This window comes from Homarus americanus, unplaced genomic scaffold, assembly GCF_018991925.1.
Source record: "Homarus americanus isolate GMGI-L3 unplaced genomic scaffold, GMGI_Hamer_2.0 scaffold40248, whole genome shotgun sequence".
NCBI classification, from domain to species: Eukaryota; Metazoa; Arthropoda; class Malacostraca; order Decapoda; family Nephropidae; genus Homarus; species Homarus americanus.
Genome location: NW_024712526.1, coordinates 6,517,465 through 6,536,109, shown reverse-complemented (window position 1 = coordinate 6,536,109; position 18,645 = coordinate 6,517,465). Strand labels below are relative to the sequence as shown.

At 39.8% G+C, this 18,645-nt stretch overlaps 1 protein-coding gene across 5 annotated transcripts in view; it reads left to right on the top strand.

Moving 5' to 3' along the window:
- LOC121861552 (protein pangolin, isoforms A/H/I/S-like) overlaps window positions 1-16,282 on the top strand; it is a 29,759-nt gene extending 13,477 nt beyond the window's left edge. For 2 of the 5 annotated variants that reach the window (XM_042359457.1, XM_042359425.1), the window contains 6 exons: window positions 459-572; window positions 3,909-3,982; window positions 4,442-4,569; window positions 5,336-5,492; window positions 6,314-6,380; window positions 14,328-16,282. In XM_042359457.1, coding sequence (XP_042215391.1) covers window positions 459-572; window positions 3,909-3,982; window positions 4,442-4,569; window positions 5,336-5,492; window positions 6,314-6,380; window positions 14,328-14,796 — 1,009 coding nt within the window. In that variant the 3' untranslated portion in view covers window positions 14,797-16,282. Of the gene's footprint in view, window positions 1-458; window positions 573-3,908; window positions 3,983-4,441; window positions 4,570-4,889; window positions 5,047-5,335; window positions 5,493-6,313; window positions 6,381-13,453; window positions 13,839-14,327 lie in introns of all 5 variants that reach the window. The other 3 variants (XM_042359443.1, XM_042359450.1, XM_042359434.1) reach the window with 3 other exon arrangements.
- The last annotated feature ends 2,363 nt before the right edge of the window (window positions 16,283-18,645 follow it).

The window sequence follows — 18,645 nt, the reverse complement described above, 5'->3', positions numbered from 1 at the left end:
GTTAATAGTGTTTTATTAACGTTTTATGATGGTTTTAGATCAGTTGTGTTTTATTAATATTAGATAAATGTTTGTTGTTTTAACAAGTGGTTTGATTTTGTTTAAAGCAATGTTTTAATTTGTATTTTATTTCTTATCCGGTTATTTTTTGGGGGGTTATTTAGGATCACCGGAAGATTAGGCACCCCAGCTTATTTTATCTTGAGATTAAAAACCCAAACGCTACCTGGGGTTAGGGTTAGATTAGCGTGAAGTGGTTAACCTTATAATGAAGAAAGCTATGGGGTTAGGTTATGGGGGCTAATATTTACGTGAATCATTAATTTTCATTTGAGTACTTTAATGAAATGTTTAGATTGACAAGCACCATCCACAAGACCTTCACTTCCTACAAGAGACAAGCCACGAGAACACCATTTATTTCCCTCTTAACTGTGACTATTGTTTATGTTTTACAGGTTCTCGCCTAGTAGCTTGATGCACCCACACCCAGGCCTCACCCCACCTCTCACACACCCGCTGGTCGCCTCCCCCAAAACAGAGATGCCCAACACTTCCCACGACAACCACAGGTATGTATTGTTTTCACAGGTTCAGGTCAGTTGCCCATCACAGGTTTGGGTCAGTGCACCACTTGAGATCAGGTCACGTCAGATACACCATAAGTTAGGTCATTATCCACTACAGAATTCTGAGTCAAACTACAAAATCCTGGGTGTATGACAGTATACCTGTGTGACAACGCAAGTTAATCACACCTGACCCAAACAAAACCTGACACACACACACACACACACACACACAGACACACCCACACACACACACACACCCACACACACCCACACACACACACACACACACACCATCTTGTTGTGTCCAGATGAGAAAATAAATGACAAACAAGTTATATAATTATCTTCATTATTAAAATTATACGAATAACTTTTTCTTGGCTAATTTTATTCCTTAGTAATTTAACCCCAAACAACAGTCTTTAATTATGTACAATATAACTACACCACTTACCACCCTCTCATTTGATGGTAATTACTGAATTCGCTCATTAAGGAACCATAGAAACTCACCTTGAGGGGAGACGTACAGGTTAATTAAGATTTTCCGACCACCAAAATTAAAATGCCCAAGAGGAGATAAATGTGTGATGACAATTTGAGTTCTGTGGCGGAGATGTGAGGGGAGGACGATCTCGATCTCTCTCTCTCTCTCTCAACCAAACCTAACCTCACTTGACTTAACTAAACTAAATATCGAGTTATGTGATGAAAAATTCCCACAAAATTAAACTTACGTAACGAAATTAGCGTCGAAAGTTACCAACATATTTATAAGACAGAAAGGGGAGGTAGAGAATGAAATAAGTAAAAGAAGTGGAAAGGGGTTAAGATAACAAGTAGAAATTATATAAACATACTTCCTCATGTCCTCAACTTGCGTGTCTTGTGTAAATGAAGCGATACTGGGAGGTGGGAATGGGAGAAATATTTTTCCTACTGCACAAAAGTGATCACTACCACCACCGCCCGCGAGGAAGAGGCAAGTTTGGCTTTCTAATTATTCACATATCACTAACTCTGCCACGCCTGATACATCATTATTCTCTTTTTTCTTTTTCGGTCCAACTTTTAGGTTCTGCACAATTATTGAACGTTGTTTTGGCCACGGCATGAGAGAAAACTTGGTATGTAAGGTAATCATAGAAAACGTGTATTTTTTTTCAACGCATATTTTGTAGGGAGGACTGAGACTAAAGTGCAGGGAAAACGTTTATGCAATACGGGTGATACTTAATAGTTGTGTAACTTTTATGTCTGTTTTGGATTATACGAATGCGAATTAATTTTAGCCATAAGAATTTGTTACATTACTAACCGACAGTGAAAATTGAAAAATACGCATGGCGTAATAATGGTTTAAAATAGTCATTACATTTATTTTATTATTTATTAATGATATGGTAAGTAAAATAACAACTTACTGTATATCCCTTACTTATATGAATAACATGACATAACGAAGAGATAGATTGCATATGGTAAGAGCCTGTATCTATTATCATGTTACAATAAATAAACAGTAAACTTAATAAATCTTAGGATGCGAAACGATAAAGATGCCATGAATATTGAAACGGCCTCAAGAAGGTTGTACGTAACTAGACTTGTTGACTAGTTGTGGAGTAATGTACGTACACATCTTCCAAAACATAGCAGCTCTCAGGGTGTCAAAGAGAATAAAGAATATGTCAGCTAGGCGTGAATATCCTAGCTCCTTGTACTTTCGGGTTAGGCTGTCGGTGTACGGAGAACACCCACCCACACGACACAATCAACTGAGCAGCAACGCATTAACAAAATTAAAGATGTCGTCTGAATGGGATATGTTTAGAAAGTCAAGTGATATTGGAAATGCGTTGAGGACAGTATTCTCGTTGTGGTTTGTCTTGTGCTCACGGTCAAGTGCACTACTGGGTGTTGTTTAAGGGCTGTATTGACCACCCAGTATAGATTGTACGATGCAGTACTTGTATATAAAGGAGCGAAGAAACGTTCGTTCGTGAGCAAGATTGACGAGTCTCTCTCTCCAGCCTGTGATGACACGTGACGCGAGCGGGGTTGATTAAGTTCTATGGCATTTGTTTAACATGTACATAAGATGTGTGCAACTTGCCCTGATTTTGAAGTGAGGGTGATCGCTTAACCAGATCTTACGGGCGGATGACTCCACTGTTTATTGAGAGTCAATATATCCGTATCCCGGGGCCCGCGCCACTTGGATTACCGGGGTAACCCTTTGGCGGGGACGAAGCCCAGCCTGTCTCTCGCTCTGTCAGCTCTTTTGTCAGCCTGTCTCTTTTGCCTGTCGTTCTTTCTACCAGGTATCTAGTCAGCCTCCCACTACAAGAGGGATAGGGTTGTAATGACAGAAGAATTCACGTTTAATTGATATCACCCATAGAGGCACGCTCATAACACGTCCTCTCCTCCCCCTGCCACTGCCACACACAACCTTCCATCTACCAACCTCTCATCTGCCACGCTCCATCACTTAACCCGCACACCACATACACGAATATAAAGAAATGAGAACAGGTAGACCAAGCCTCATGCCGTAAGAATTAGAGATATATAAAAGAGAATAGAAATATACAGTATGGCTGTCCATATTATTCATAGAAAATGGAGTGGACGGAAGAAAAACTTGAGGGTAGACTGAAGAAAATCCTTAAGTGTTTTGTCTGGGCCGAAGTGAATAGGAAAAAAGGAAGGGGGAGACGAGAGAGATATTAATAATCAGTAGACAGGGAGGTGAGGAGGGAGTGGGGGGGATTCTGGAAGAGGGGAGTGTCGTAATTAAGGAAGAGTTTTACTTTTTCATTTAGTGTGTTTGCACAACCTCTGCCTGCTGCCTCGTAGCGCCCGTGGGCGGGTGGTAGGGTGGTGGGGGGGTGGTTGATCGTCGAGGTGGTGGTTGGGATGTTGGTGGTGGTAGTGGTGGTTGGTAGTAGGGATGGTAGGGAATGGGTTTGTGATGGATGGTAATTCAATGCTGTGTAGTGGTAGGGATGGAATGGTGGTCGTTGAGGAAATGGCGTTAGTAGTGTTCGTGGTCTTGATGATGGAGTTAGTGGTCTTGGTGGAGTTAGTGATCTTGATGATGGAGTTAGTGGTCTTGGTGGAGTTAGTGGTCTTGGTGGAGTTAGTGGTCTTGATGATGGAGTTAGTGGTCTTGGTGGAGTTAGTGGTCTTGGTGGAGTTAGTGGTCTTGATGGAGTTAGTGGTCTTGGTGGAGTTAGTGGTAGTGGAGATATGTTTAGGGTGTTCTCTCTCATTGTAAGTATATGTAATGCACCTCTGTAACTCAGCCACCTCTCTCTCTCTCTCCAACAGACACCACGGGCTGGACCAGAAGCCGTCACTTCAGTCAGGAGATAAGACCCAGATGATTGAAACCAAGAACGGGGGTAAGAACACAATTTTGTCTCCCTACGTGTTTTTGCTCGTATTTTTTACACTCGTTTCCTTTTAACATTTGTGTGTTTAAGCAAGGACTCGAGTGGTACTTGACCGAGGCCCCAATAATATTTGTTAACACCGAGGATGGTTTTACCCGCGATCTCCATCGGGGATGGTAGGAGTCTGGTAGATGGTGTTACCTCAGGGAAGTCATCTGGTATACATATACTGTATAAGAATTCATCGGCTCATCAGAGTCCCACCAGCCGGGCGAATTAGTCACTGGTTGTATGTGTGTGTGTAGTATAGATATATTTAGCATAAGTGATGGAAGATGGTGATGAAAGAAGGCTGGAAGTTAGTGTTATTAACCAGGCTGGTGGTTAGGTTAGGTTAACCAAGCTGGTGGTTAGTGTTATTAACCAGGCTGGTGGTTAGTGTTATTAACCAGGCTGGTGGTTTTACAGACAAGAAGCCACATATCAAGAAGCCTCTGAACGCTTTCATGTTGTACATGAAGGAGATGAGAGCCAAGGTGGTAGCAGAGTGCACGCTCAAGGAGAGCGCCGCCATCAACCAAATACTCGGACGAAAGGTTTGTCTGCATGTCTTATTTCTTTACTTTATTATTCCTTACATTTGTTTTTATATTGGAATAGTTGTTTTATATAGTGTATTTAATGTGGATCATTACTCTCCTAATGGTAGTAGTGGTTATATAAGCTGCTGGTCTAGCAGCCAGTAGGGCTGCCTGTGGCAACTGCGGCCACACCCACATTTTCACTCTACTAGACTCAGGTCTAGGTGAAAATATTAGCCTGGCCTCCTACACCGGAGGAGTGGGTAGTGGTACGTGAAGTAAGAGGGTTTTCACTGGCAAGTGTAACCGTTGCTCACTGTATACATTGGCTTTAGTGGCATGCGCTCACCAAAGAGGAGCAGTCCAAGTATTACGAAATGGCGCGGCGGGAGAGACAACTACATATGCAGATGTACCCAGGATGGAACGCGCGTGATAACTATGGCATGATGAAAAAGAAGAAGAGAAAGAAAGAGAAGACTGGTGATGGAGGTAAAAGAAAATGATTGTTGTTGTGTCGCGTCAGGGCTGGGCCGAGACGTGTGTGTATGTCGGGGGACAACTGTGACAACACCAACAAACATGTGCCGCCTGACGCCTCGCTGACACTCACCTCTTGCTTAGCACCATGGAAGATGTGAGTTGGACTGAGGCTATGAGGAGGAGACAAGTTGCTGGTGTTGAGTTTTGAGTTGTCCCGAAGACAGAAGCCGACCTTGAGTAGCCCAGCCCTGACGCTAAGGGTTGTCGACCACTAATCTTCATTTAACTTTCCCTGCAGTGGCATGCGCTAAGCCGCGAAGAACAGGCCAAGTACTATGAAATGGCGCGCAAAGAGCGCCAGCTTCACATGCAGATGTACCCAGGGTGGTCCTCACGCCAAAATTACTCGCAGGGGAAAAAGAAGAAGCGTAACCGTGACAAAACCCAAGATGGAGGTAGCTAACTGCCGCACTCAAAAGCCTTTCCTGTTAAGCAACTCAGATCCAATTACGGTCGGGTGCGAGGTGTGTTGGGGGGGCCGGGGCCCGTCCCTGGTGGTGCTGCTCCTCCTCCTGGCTAAGCCCCGGCCAGGAGGTGGTACAGGATGACGCACCCCCTCCCCAACCCATCCGCTCCACCGCCTAATAAGGTTCCAAATTTACTTATTAGCTTCACTCTTAACTTATTCATTATTGTCAACTTTTACTTGAATGTTATTATATGTTTGCTTTTGTCTTTTTGCTGCCTGTTTGCATATACATTCATATTTCTCTTTTCTTAATAAATTGACGTTGCTTAATTGGATTGTTGCCGAATGTTTCTGCTATTTTGATTATTACAATTACCCATTATATTTTTCCATATCATATAACTAGGCTGAATGTTTACTACTTGCTGACATTTAGTCATCTCTCAGTCACGAGCGAACGCCTCGTGGATCTCCACTGTTATTTTCAGTAGCATCTTTGAGCAGGCAGGTTGATGCCATCATTTGGTTTTGTCACTGTCATATTGCTTCACTGCATTGCCACTGGGAGAGTCAGATGAAGATGTTATGAAAATAACACTGCAGATGAACATGACAATAAAAGTCAGAATCTGCTTTGTCTGAATCATATTGCTCTCAATGCATGAATCTTTATTGTTAAGATTGATAAACAATTGTGCCTATTAAGCATGTTTTCAGTTGTTATTGTCTGTGGATATAGATAACGTCAGTATAGTGAGTTGACAGGCGGGTTAGTGAGTAATGTCTAATTGTGATCCTCGTCCTCAGCCAACATGAAGAAGTGTCGCGCGAGGTACGGGCTGGAGCAGCAGAGTCAGTGGTGTAAACCGTGCAGGTAAGACCCTCTAACCTCACACCTGCCTCCTGCTCTTCCTCACACATCTGCCTCCTGCCCTTCCTCACACACCTGCCTCCTGCCCTTCCTCACACACCTGCCTCCTGCCCTTCCTCACACACCTGCCTCCTGCCCTCCTCACACACCTGCCTCCTTCCTCACACACCTGCCTCCTGCCCTTCCTCACACACCTGCCTCCTGCCCATCCCTCACACACCTGCCCTTCCCCACACCTGCCTCCTGCTCCCCTCACACACCTGCCCCCATGCCTCCCTCACACACCTGCCTCCTGCCCATCCCTCACACACCCCTCCTTCCTCACACCTGCCTCCCGCCCCTTCCTCACACACCTGCCTCCTGCCTTCCTCACACACCTGCCTCCCTGCCCTTCCTCACACACCTGCCTCCTGCCCTTCCTTACACATTTGCCTCCCCATTCATACACTGCCTTCCCTCTCTCACCCACCCACTCATCCTCTCTCACTGTCTTCCTCTCTCTCACTCCACCCACCATACACTGTCTTCCTCTCTCACTCCACCCACTCATACACTGCCTCTCTCTCACTTCACTCCACTCTCATCCTCTCTCACTTCACCCACTCATACACTGTCTTCCTCTCTCACTCCTCCCACTCATACACTGTCTTCCTCTCTCACTCCTCCCACTCATACACCATCTCCCTCTCAATCCACCTGTTCATACACTACTCCATAAATTGTTCCCATAATGTCTCTCAGCTCATAATCTGTCTCTCAGTTCATAATATGTCTCTCGGCTCGTAATCTGTCTCTCAGCTCATAATCTGTCTCAGCTCATAATGTCTCATCATAATCTGTCTCTTGCTCATAATTTGTCTCTCAGCTCATAATCTGTCTCTCGGCTCATAATCTGTCTCAGCTCATAATCTGTCTGTCAACTCATAATCTGTCTATCAGCTCATAATCTGTCTCTCAGCTCATAATCTGTCTCTCAGCTCATAATTTCTCATCATAATCTATCTCTCTTGCTCATAATCTGTCTCTCAGCTCATAATCTGTCTCTTGGCTCATAATCTGTCTCAGCTCATAATGTCTCATCATAATCTGTCTATCAGCTCATAATCTGTCTCTCAGCTCATAATTTCTCATCATAATCTATCTCTCTTGCTCATAATCTGTCTCTCAGCTCATAATCTGTCTCAGCTCATAATGTCTCATCATAATCTGTCTCTCTTGCTCATAATCTGTCTCTCATTTCATAATCTGTTTTTCTACTCAATCCTGCTCTCAGCTCATAATCTGTCTCTTAGCTCATAATCTGTCTCTCAACCTAATCTGTCTCTCGGTTCATAATCTGTCTCTCAGCTCATAATCTGTCTCTTAACTCATAATCTGTCTCTCGGCTCATAATCTGTCTCTCAGCTCTTAATGTCTCATCATAATCTGTCTCTCTAACTCATAATCTGTCTCTCAGTTCATAAACTGTCTCTCAACTCATAATCTGTCTCTCAGCTCATAATCTGTTTCTCAACTCATCTCTCTCAACTCATAATCGGTCTCTCAGCTCATAATCTGTCTCTCGGTTCATAATCTGTCTCTCAGCTCATAATCTGTCTCTTAACTCATAATCTGTCTCTCGGCTCATAATCTGTCTCTCAGCTCTTAATGTCTCATCATAATCTGTCTCTCTAACTCATAATCTGTCTCTCAGTTCATAAACTGTCTCTTAGCTCATAATCTGTCTCTCGGCTCATAATCTATCTCTCAGCTCTTAATGTCTCATCATAATCTGTCTCTCTTGCTCCTAATCTGTCTCTCAGTTCATAATCTGTCTCTCAGCTCATAATATGTCTCTCAACTCATGTGTCTCATCGCATAATCTGTTTCTCAACTCATAATCTTTCAGCTCATAATCTGTCTCTTAGCTCATAATCTGTCTCTCAACTCATAATCTGTCTCTCAGCTCATAATCTGTTTCTCAACTCATCTCTCTCAACTCATAATCTGTCTCTCAACTCATAATCTGTCTCTCAGCTCATAATCTGTTTCTTAACTCATTCTCTGTCTCTCAGCTCATAATGTCTCATCATAATCTCTCTTGCTCATAATCTGTCTCTCAGTTCATAATCTGTCTCTCAGCTCATAATCTGTCTCTCAGCTCATAATCTGTTTCTCAACTCTTAATCTGTCTCTCAGCTCATAATCTGTTTCTCAGCTCATAATCTGTTTCTCAACTCATAATCTGTCTCTCAGCTCATAAGCTGTTTCTCAACTCATAATGTCTCTCAGCTCATAATCTGTTTCTCAACTCATAATCTGTCTCAGCTCATAATCTGTCTCGCAGCTCATAATCTGTTTCTCAACTCATAATCTGTCTCTTGGCTCATAATCTGTCTCTCAACTCTTAATCTGTCTCTCAGCTCTTAATGTCTCTCAGCTCATAATCTGTTTCTCAGCTCATAATCTGTCTCTCAGCTCAAAATGTGTCGAACATGTTCATAATTATAATCTGTCTCTCAGCTCATAATCTGTCTCCCAGTTCATATACTGTCTCTCACCTCATAATCTGTCTCTCATCATAATATGTCTCTCAGCTCATAATCTGTCTCCCAGTTCATATACTGTCTCTCACCTCATAATCTGTCTCTCATCATAATATGTATCTCAGCTCATAATCTGTCTCTCAGGTAACTTTCTATGTTCTCTCGCCACCCAATAACCTCAACCCTCCAAGCTTCAGTAAACAGTACAGCACTTACCAATATGATAGGTCTTCACGGTATATCACACAATTCCCTATCTTTTTCCTTCTCCTCCTGTTTCTTCTTCATTTGTCTATGATATCATTTCCTTTCTTTGGTACATTTTGAGTATTCATCTTTCCTCTTCAAATTTTTCCATTTCCTACCCATTTCTTTGATTTTTTTTAATAAAGTTTCCTTGTAATTTTTCTTTTTCTGTCAGCCTATCATGTCATGTCTTTCCTTCAGTCCTCTTCTCTATCACATCTTTTATTTCATTATTTATTCTGTGTAAGTCCTGTTTTATTGTACCTTCCTGTGTTCTTAATATCTTTCCTTCTGTTCTCTTTTATCCATTAATTTTTATTGGCATCAAAGGTATCTTGACAACATATATTTAGTAAACTACAGTTTTCGACAGAGTTAAAAATGTGATAATCTTTGGCAATATAAATGCAATACTGTACTGTGTTTAATAATGTCTGTGCTATGAATAATAAGTAAATTCATCAGTGACTTAATATGATTCTCCCTTTTGCAGAAGTATTTACACACACACACGTCTTTATTTCCATCCCAAGCCCTCCTCTACCTACTTTTTTCTTCTTAAACCATCTTCGTCTTTTTTGTGTCACCTGTCTCTCTTCTCTCATCTTTCCTCACTATTCTCCCCCCCCCTCTCCACCTTTCTATTTCCTTTTGACCCTTACCATCCCATCTTTTAATTCTTGTTTCACTTCCTCCCATCTCTCCAATTTTTCTCTCCTCTTTCTCATTTCCTCTCACTCCCACCCACCCCCTCTTGTCATTCCAACTCCTTCCCTCCCCTTACATTTCTGTGCTTCCCTCCTTCCCACCTTTTCTCATCTTTTTCCACTCATTCCTTCAGTTTGGTTCCTTTATGTCCAACTTCCATTCTTTTGTCTCTTCATATTTATTCCTCTTCTTGTAGATGTTGTCTTGTTCTTCACAGACACAGCTAATTACAAATTCACAATACAGTACAGTATCTATATTTCTTATGCAGGAATATGTGAGCCATTTCCTGTACTTCTGGAGGTTTAGTTTTAATTACTTTAAGTCCAATTGACGAGATATTTGACATACCTTCATGCCAAGATACCCTTTAATCATTTCTTTTGTACTTTACCTTTTCAGTACTGTACTTGCACAAGATGTTTTCCAATTTGTTTCTTCTGTTTCATCATTTATAAGATCTTTATCCTTTCCTTTCTATGTGTAAGACAACATCATAATTTACATTCCCTTCCCAGGTCCATCACCAGCCTTGTCTGTTTTACTTGATAACCCTTGTCATGGGCATTTTAGTATATTTATACCATGTTGTGCTTTCTGTCATGCTTACTAACATCTGTACTGAAAATCAGCGTGTTATTGAAAATAAGTTAATATAGAGTCTGTTGTGGAGATGATGCCCTGAGCTCCACTGTTTTCCTTAGTATAACACTTAGAAAAATCAGCATAACGAGTCTCACCTCTCACCTGAAATATAACACATTTCATCTTATGTTTTTGTAACATAATTTGTAGCTTATGAGCTTTACCCCATAACCTCATGTTCTCCCCCTATCTCCTGTTAGCTGTTGGTGTTTGTCGACCATTAGTGTTCAGTATTACTTAGTAAACTCCATTAAAGGATATATTGTGATAAATAAATGAGTGTCTGGTGTCCTCCCAGTTTGTTAAAGTGTACAGTAACACATTTGTCAAACTGCAAGAACTAAGAGTCTTTGTCCTGTTGTTTTTAACAAGTGCCTTTTCCATTTTTCCTTCTTCTGTCAAGTATGGTTCCATAATTATTTTATATTTGTTATTTGAATATTCTATCATAACCTACATGTTTGTGAACAGTGTTAACATCACTTATTTTATGTTCTTGTTTATTGTTAATCATTGCATGTTCTGTTAATGTATGGTAACTTATCCATTAGTAATATTACAGTACAGTACAGTATATTGTTGTCTAGGCTGTTGTATAGTAGAATCATCAACCAAGTAACACAATACTACAGTATAACAGTACTGCCATACATGTAATAACTGTGCTTATAAGGCCAAATTATTTTTGTTAGCTATTTTAGGTACAGTACGTGATATAAGTACTGTACAGTACCAAACAGGTAACTTACATTTTACCAATGATAAATTTATAGTTAATTTCATGGGATTATTTTATATATTGAGATTTCATTTATTTTTATCTCATCGCTTTTAAAAGGGCAAATACTATACAGTATAGTACTGTACTGTACTGTACTGTACTGTACTGTACTGTACTGTACTGTACTGTACTGTAGTTTAGAAATTATTGGTTGATTTTCCATAACTTTGTAAACTAAATCTTTAAGTTCTATAGACAGTTATAAAGTTATGGAGCATGAGAGAATTCTCTAAGGTTAATATGAATTATTTGTTATGTAGACATTATGTTGTACTGTACAGTAGTACTTTGATTCAGTTGTTCATCTTTCTGCCAATAATAGTACTGTACTGAATGTTGTCTCGGTTAAGTGTTTTAAGTGTTTGTGTTCGTTCTCTTAAAAACTCATAAATATTTACTGATTCTTTCCTCAACAACAATTTTTACTAATTTTTGTTTAGAAATAGTTTGTCTCATAGATTTTTATTTTACTGTAGTACTTTATTTTGAAAGATTTTGTTTTAACCCCCAGTGGCCCCTGTACAGTACAGTAATGTGGCTGTGTTCATAAATATCAGATATGAACATTTTTATTAGGTACAAAATACAGCTCTGTATTTTGTCTTTCATAATGTAACTTGTATGACATCCATAATACTGTTATACCCAGTGATGTTTGCTTCAGGTTACATTAATGACTTGAAAATTAATATTCTATCTGATGTTGGACAGGCCTGTTGTTTTTACTTTTACTATACTGCATTATTATTTGATGGCATCTTGTGACTCTAGATATTGTGTTTCATATTACCTGTACATGTTATCCTGTTTTATTTTACTGTATGTACCTGTATTTTGGACAATTTAATATTCTTCATTAGTCATCTTTTATGATTTCTTTTCATATGATTCATTCTCTTTTTAACCTTTTCATTGATTTTTTCATATTTACCATCTCCCTCACTTCCTCCGCCTCCCTTGCTCCTCACTACTTGACTCTTACAATACATGAGCATGAGTCTTATATACTGTTGCCTTCATCTTTTTTTAAAACAGTATTTGTAAACAAAGACTTCTTAAGAGCAGGACTGACAAAAACAGTGATTAAGTTTAGGTCATGCATTTGCTGTCCCACATCTGGAGGTTGTGCTGCAAGAAAGTGTTGGAACACATGTTAATACTGTACTTGTTATTTTGTGTCGTATTTGATGCATAATAAATTGGTAATTCTGACATGATGAGTTAACACTACCTTGCCTATACCTGTTCATCTTGCAACTTGAGTTATATATGTGCTTCACTGGCTTATTGCAAAAAAAAAAGCTTCAGCCACTTTCAAGTGGAGGATACTGGTGAATGTGCATGCTTTGGTATCTTATAATCTAACATTTATTATAAGAATAGTTGTAGATGGGTGTATGAGTGGGGAATTATCATCCAAGAGAATTTTTCATATTAGTCCAGAGTACAATGAGGCAGAATTATAACTGCATTTGAATCTTGTATACTTCATAAATGCTTTATTTTCTGAAGTTTTGCAATTAGACTATGAGCATTACTGAAGTGTGAATATTATTTCATAAATATACTTTGCTTATAACTGAATATCTTGGATGATAAGTCAATTGAGGAGTGAAAGGGACCCTGGCAAAAGGTCTCACTGTTCCATCTTTGTGTGCCATTAGATGTTTTTGCCTTAAAATTTGTGGTGGGTGTGTGAGAATGGTTGTGAGCACGGTGTCAAAAGGGGACTCGGTCTGGGCTTGTTGCCTGCCCAAGGTCCCCTGCAGTCTCACCCGCGCTCACACACCCTGCACTTTGTCCCGCCCATTGTCGTCCTCTCTGAAACTCATATTCTTCAACAGCATCAGAAAATGTGTCTTCCCTCATCTTAACCTTTAAATTCATAGTCCCCAAAATATATTGGTGAGAACTTTTGCTTGAGTGCCCAAGACCAAAGTTAGTCTGACTGAAGGGGCAAATGTGCCACTATTAACATCTCTGTGCACCCAGCATGTGTATAGCAGCGGGTGCATTGAGGCATGGCTAACCCTTGAACTGACACATTTTCTGATCACTGGTGCAGGGTTCAATGGCAGTCAGGTGATGGTGAGGCTCTGAGCCAGGGCAGTGTGTATGGTGAAGGTGGTGCCCCTTAGTCTCTAACCTTGGTCTCTCTCCCGGGCCCGCAGCCCTGCTGTGTCGCTAGCATCGGGGGTGGGCCTCCCCGGGGTCCCCTCTTCCCTGCTGGGGGCTGCTGGGGCCTCTGGGGGTGTGGCTGCTGCAGCTGCTGCTGCTGCAGCCACCTCTGGGGCGGTCATTGTATCACTAACTCAGGGTGCTAACCCTGCAACTTTGACCCCTCTGGCTCCCTCAGCAGCCTCCCAAGTAGGCACAGGGGGCCCTAGCTACAGCCCCGCACCAGGTACCCCCATACACTCCATCGTTAACTTAAGTACCAGCACCAGCAGCAGCAGCAGCAGCACAACCAACAACAGCAACACCAACAACAACAACAACGGCAGCAGCAGTGGTGTCTCCTCTCCTTCTGAACCTACCTATGTTAATCTCTAGTCTGTGAGTCTCTTCACTGTGCTGTGAACTGCTGTGACGGATCTTGAACATTTAGGCAAGGGAAATGCTGTTCTCACTATTAGGACTTTGTTATTCATTAATTCAATATCCATCACAAGCAGAATAATCACGTGAGTGTCTTGTAGTGATTCATCTTGTTTATTTATTTTACAGGTTTTGTTTTGTTTGTTTTATTCATTGTTACGCATGTTTATGTGTACAAAGGTAACACAATTTCCATTAATTATCTCTTTTTCTTTCTGTTACTAATATACTAATCAAAGTCAAAAAATTAAGTACTTGTAATGTTTCAGCCACATTAATTTTACTTTTTTTTCCTTTTGATGCATGTTAATTTTTTATTTTTTACAGGATGTGGGCAGTAGCTGCATGAGTAGACGTTTTTTTATGTTAATATAACGCATGTATCTTTTTTGTTGATTTACTTTAATCTTTCACTGAGAAAACTTGATCATTTGTTCTTTTTTACAGGCGAAAGAAGAAATGTATTCGATATATGGAAGGAGAGGAAGGTGAGGACATGGCGCCAGGGTCAGCTGATAGTGTAGATGCCTCGCAGGAAAGCGATGAGGATGACGATCTACAAGATATGTCATCCCCTTCCACAGCATTGGTGGGAGACCACACTGCCACCTCCCCTGCATCCTCAAGTCTGATGCCCTCACCTGGGCCTTCTCTGGCATCACCGTCAGGACCGCCCTCATTGCTCATGCCATCACCAGTCTCCTTGGCTTCCCCTTTAACGCCGGGGGAGGCACCACCTCTACAGATGAACCAGGTTCCCCAGGTCCCACACCCTCAACGGCCCCCAGTGGGCACGAATCCCCGTGACATCAATAATCCTCTTAGTGTGAATCAGTTGACTGGCCAGTGTGCTAGCAACAAACCTGAAGCTGGGTCTCAAGACTCCTCCCATCCTACCATGGTGAGCGTCACATGACCCGCTGCAACCCTAGATACCCACGCCCACATGCTGTGCTGGACACGCCCACCCTCGTACATACACCATGCTTTCTTGCATGAGAAAGTGCTATAATGGAGTATCAGGAGTTTATACCAGTGTATCATGGCCGATACATGGGTGTTCATCTGCTATTCAGGACCAAAATTTAAGCTCCAAGATGGGCCTGTGCCAGTACAGTCACTAATACCTCAGTGTCAAAAGTGTGGCTGAAGACAAAGACTTGTGGCCCCTGTTTGGCACCATCCCTGTAAATAATTGTTCCTTCACATCATGAATCAACCCTTCATTGTATCACATACACAGCAGTGTTAGGTACTCTACTCTAAAGCTGCAAAGCCAGCCGTTCACTTCGTTCTATTCTGCAACATGGAAAATTTTGTATGAAAATGAAAGGAAGAAATATTGTAAAATAAAAATTCTGTTCAAGGCAAATTTGACACACACACACATACACAATACAGTATATATATAATGCATAATCCACATAATTTCGCATATTTATGAGCCCATACTTGGCCAGTGTTGTAAGCTGAGTATCAAGACTAGCCATATGTTTTAAATAATAACTTGTGGAAGAATCCTGTGAGGCAGAGTACAGCTTAGAGTTGTTATTGTGGCTGTGTAAAGTTGGAGGAACTCAGTGACAGTGTTCTGTTTTACTATCTCAATGTAAAATCACTTCAGGGTACAGGTAAAACACAAGTACATTATGTGAATATAATTGAAAAAAGTACAAAATTGTTAAATGAATATAAATCTAAATATGACCATGATAAGAATATTCCACGCCAGTATGATGGAAGGATGCAACTGCTGCTACAATGGTTCATGGTTTGAAGTGTGAAACAAATTTTATAGGCTGTTAATACTTTAGTCATTTTCTCTCCAATCCAATGTTGCTCTGATGGCCATAATTTTTAATCATTTCTGTATTTTTTTTTTGCACTGTTAAGTTATTCATTAATCTGATTTTGTTTGATAAATGATACATTGCAGGTACATCTAATTTCATTACAGTATTGTACACCCAATACTGTAGTAGGAATATGTTACCAGAATGACGTCCACTATAGCTGTCAACTTTTCATAACATTGTTTTTTACACATCACTATATAATATTTACCTAAAGTACATTTAATCAATTTGTTTCACCAGAACAAATTACAGTGTAATTAATATCATGTCAAGTTTTTGAAAATTTTGGCCAGAGCATTACCTGTTTGAGCACAGTGGACATGTTAATTATTATCCAGATTACTGAATGGGATATCTGAGGCAGTGACATTAACTATTTCTGGCTAGTGTAGTTGTAATAACAGCCAGAACCAAAATTGCCAAGTGAACCCACTGCACCTGTGGCTATGGGATGTGTTTGGCAGCTCGGTTCACATAAGCAGCTCCTGTGATTTTTATGCTTTATGTAGACACACACACATACTAATATATATATATATATATATATATATATATATATATATATATATATATATATATATATATATATATATATATATATATATATATATATATATATATATATATATATATATATATATATATCCAATTTTTCATAGTACTGTTTTGTATTTATGGCTTGTGATCACCTCAAGTATATGCTAAAGTCACCACCCACTTTAGAAATCAGTGTTGATGTGATGTGTGTACAAGGCCAACAATGTATGATTGTATTTTACTGAATATATTTTTATGGTTTACAAGCACAAGTAATCAAGATTTCCTAATTTAATTTATTTAATAAAGAAAAAAAATGAGAATATGAGCACAGTGCTTGGCTGGCTACATTGTCTTCACGTTCACCTTTAAAAACGTCTTTCCACCCCTGTGATCTAAGTTTTCAAAGGGGATATTGAGCTTCAATAATGCAACTTATCAAGAATAGAACTGTTCATCAAATGATACTCTTTCAAAGAAAAAAGGCATATCATGTATACTCATATTTATGTAACCTTGATATTGTAGAGTACAGTAAGGCCACATCCAAAAGGAAAAACTTTTATGATGAAGCAACCTCCCAGGTAATAAGTGTGTTATTCCAGAGTGTGCAGCTTTGATCACACTTTGGCTTAGCAAGACTACTATGACTTACCACATACTGTATGGGTTCAATCCAGTGTAATGCTTTTGTAACTACAATGCAACACCTTGAATATATAATACTGTAGGTAACTATTGAAAATTATGAAGAGATGTCTCATTCTCTGAAAGAGATGTCACTCTCTGAACTGTTCACCTCTAGGTAAGTTTCTGTGAGAGGGCATTAAATGTTGAAATAACTTGAACTTAGGCGGTGTGCAGTTATAAGGAAATTGTTAATTTTGACCGGTCTCCTAGAGATCATCTATTCTTTTTTTTTTGTATGTGTGGGACCTGTAAGCTTTTGCAGACTTTCACAATTTTTAATTTAATTAAATTTCACAAATACAATATGTTTTAATTTTTTGCTCTTGTCAGCCATTTCCATGGCAGTGTTGCAGGCTCAGTGTCCAGCGTTTCCAACATCACATACTTAAGTCAAAATCCCTGAACTGGCACAAACAGTATGAAATGCCTGAGTTGGCTACACTGCCTGGTAATTGACTTCTATCCCAAGCTCAGGGCAGCTCAAGGTGGCCATCTGGGGATAACGTACTACAGCTCTTTTCTAACCTTATAGTTACTTATGTAAGAACATATCACCAAAATGTATTCCCCAACAACATACCTGTACATCCAAACATTCTTGCATCCCTACACATAGTAACTTTTAGTGTCTTACTTTTCTAACTCATGTGTACAGTATCCTTCAGTTCCCCTGTATTTATATTTATTAACACATCTACCCTATATCACTTATGTCATAATTTTTCAGTCTTTTGCTACACAACATAGAACAGTAATTTTCCTCTTTTCCTCAGTTCTACTTTATACTTTTGAATAAAATAGAAGTCCATTATTCACTTTTAATTTTTTCATCATTTTATATTCATCAACAACTACTCAAATCTGTTCTCTTCAAAAAGAAAAAAATAAGTTTTTATCTCTAACTAATTTTTGCCCTCCTTGCCTCTAACATCCTCTACAGCACATTATAATCTACTTCTCACACTACCATAAATACAAAATGCTACAGTTTCTTGTCCTATGCACTTAAAAGTAATTCCAATTACATAATAGAAACCAGCTATAAATGTCTAACTACCTGTAATTCTAAATTTACAGTTATATTATTAATCTACAAACCACTCTCCTTCAGGTATTTTCTTATACTTCCTTACTTACCTCCCATGCTACCAATAGACAATAAATCCAGAATCTTCTTAAACATGAAAGGGCTTGCTCTTGGATCCAAATTGCCAAGCATCCTCATCCACACCTATCCACTGTATGAACAATTTGGAACTCTAATTTAAAATATATGATCTGGATACAATGGTAACCTAATTTCCAGCTTATTGTAATGAGGAGGGGTGAGCTGGTATAAGACTGTGAGGCTCATCTCATGGAAAGCACCTTAAACCAGAGCTGCAACACGTATCAAGATTGTATCTTTTTAGCATTTCACAGTCCCTAGATAAAATGGTCAGTTTTGTGTGATGTTGATGTTAAGTAATGTATATATGATTGAATGTTATTATTTGGTTTTTCACTGTTTCACTCTAGAAGGCTGTTGTATCTTTTTCCATATGCAGTCAGTGTAGCTGTGAATGTGATTTGTTCTTCACTGTGCCAATCTACCTGTGGCCCCAGCTGGTAAAAACTGGTCCCAGGTCCTTTTTGTAAATATGGTATTATATTTAGCTAGTATTCTATTCCAAGAGAATTGT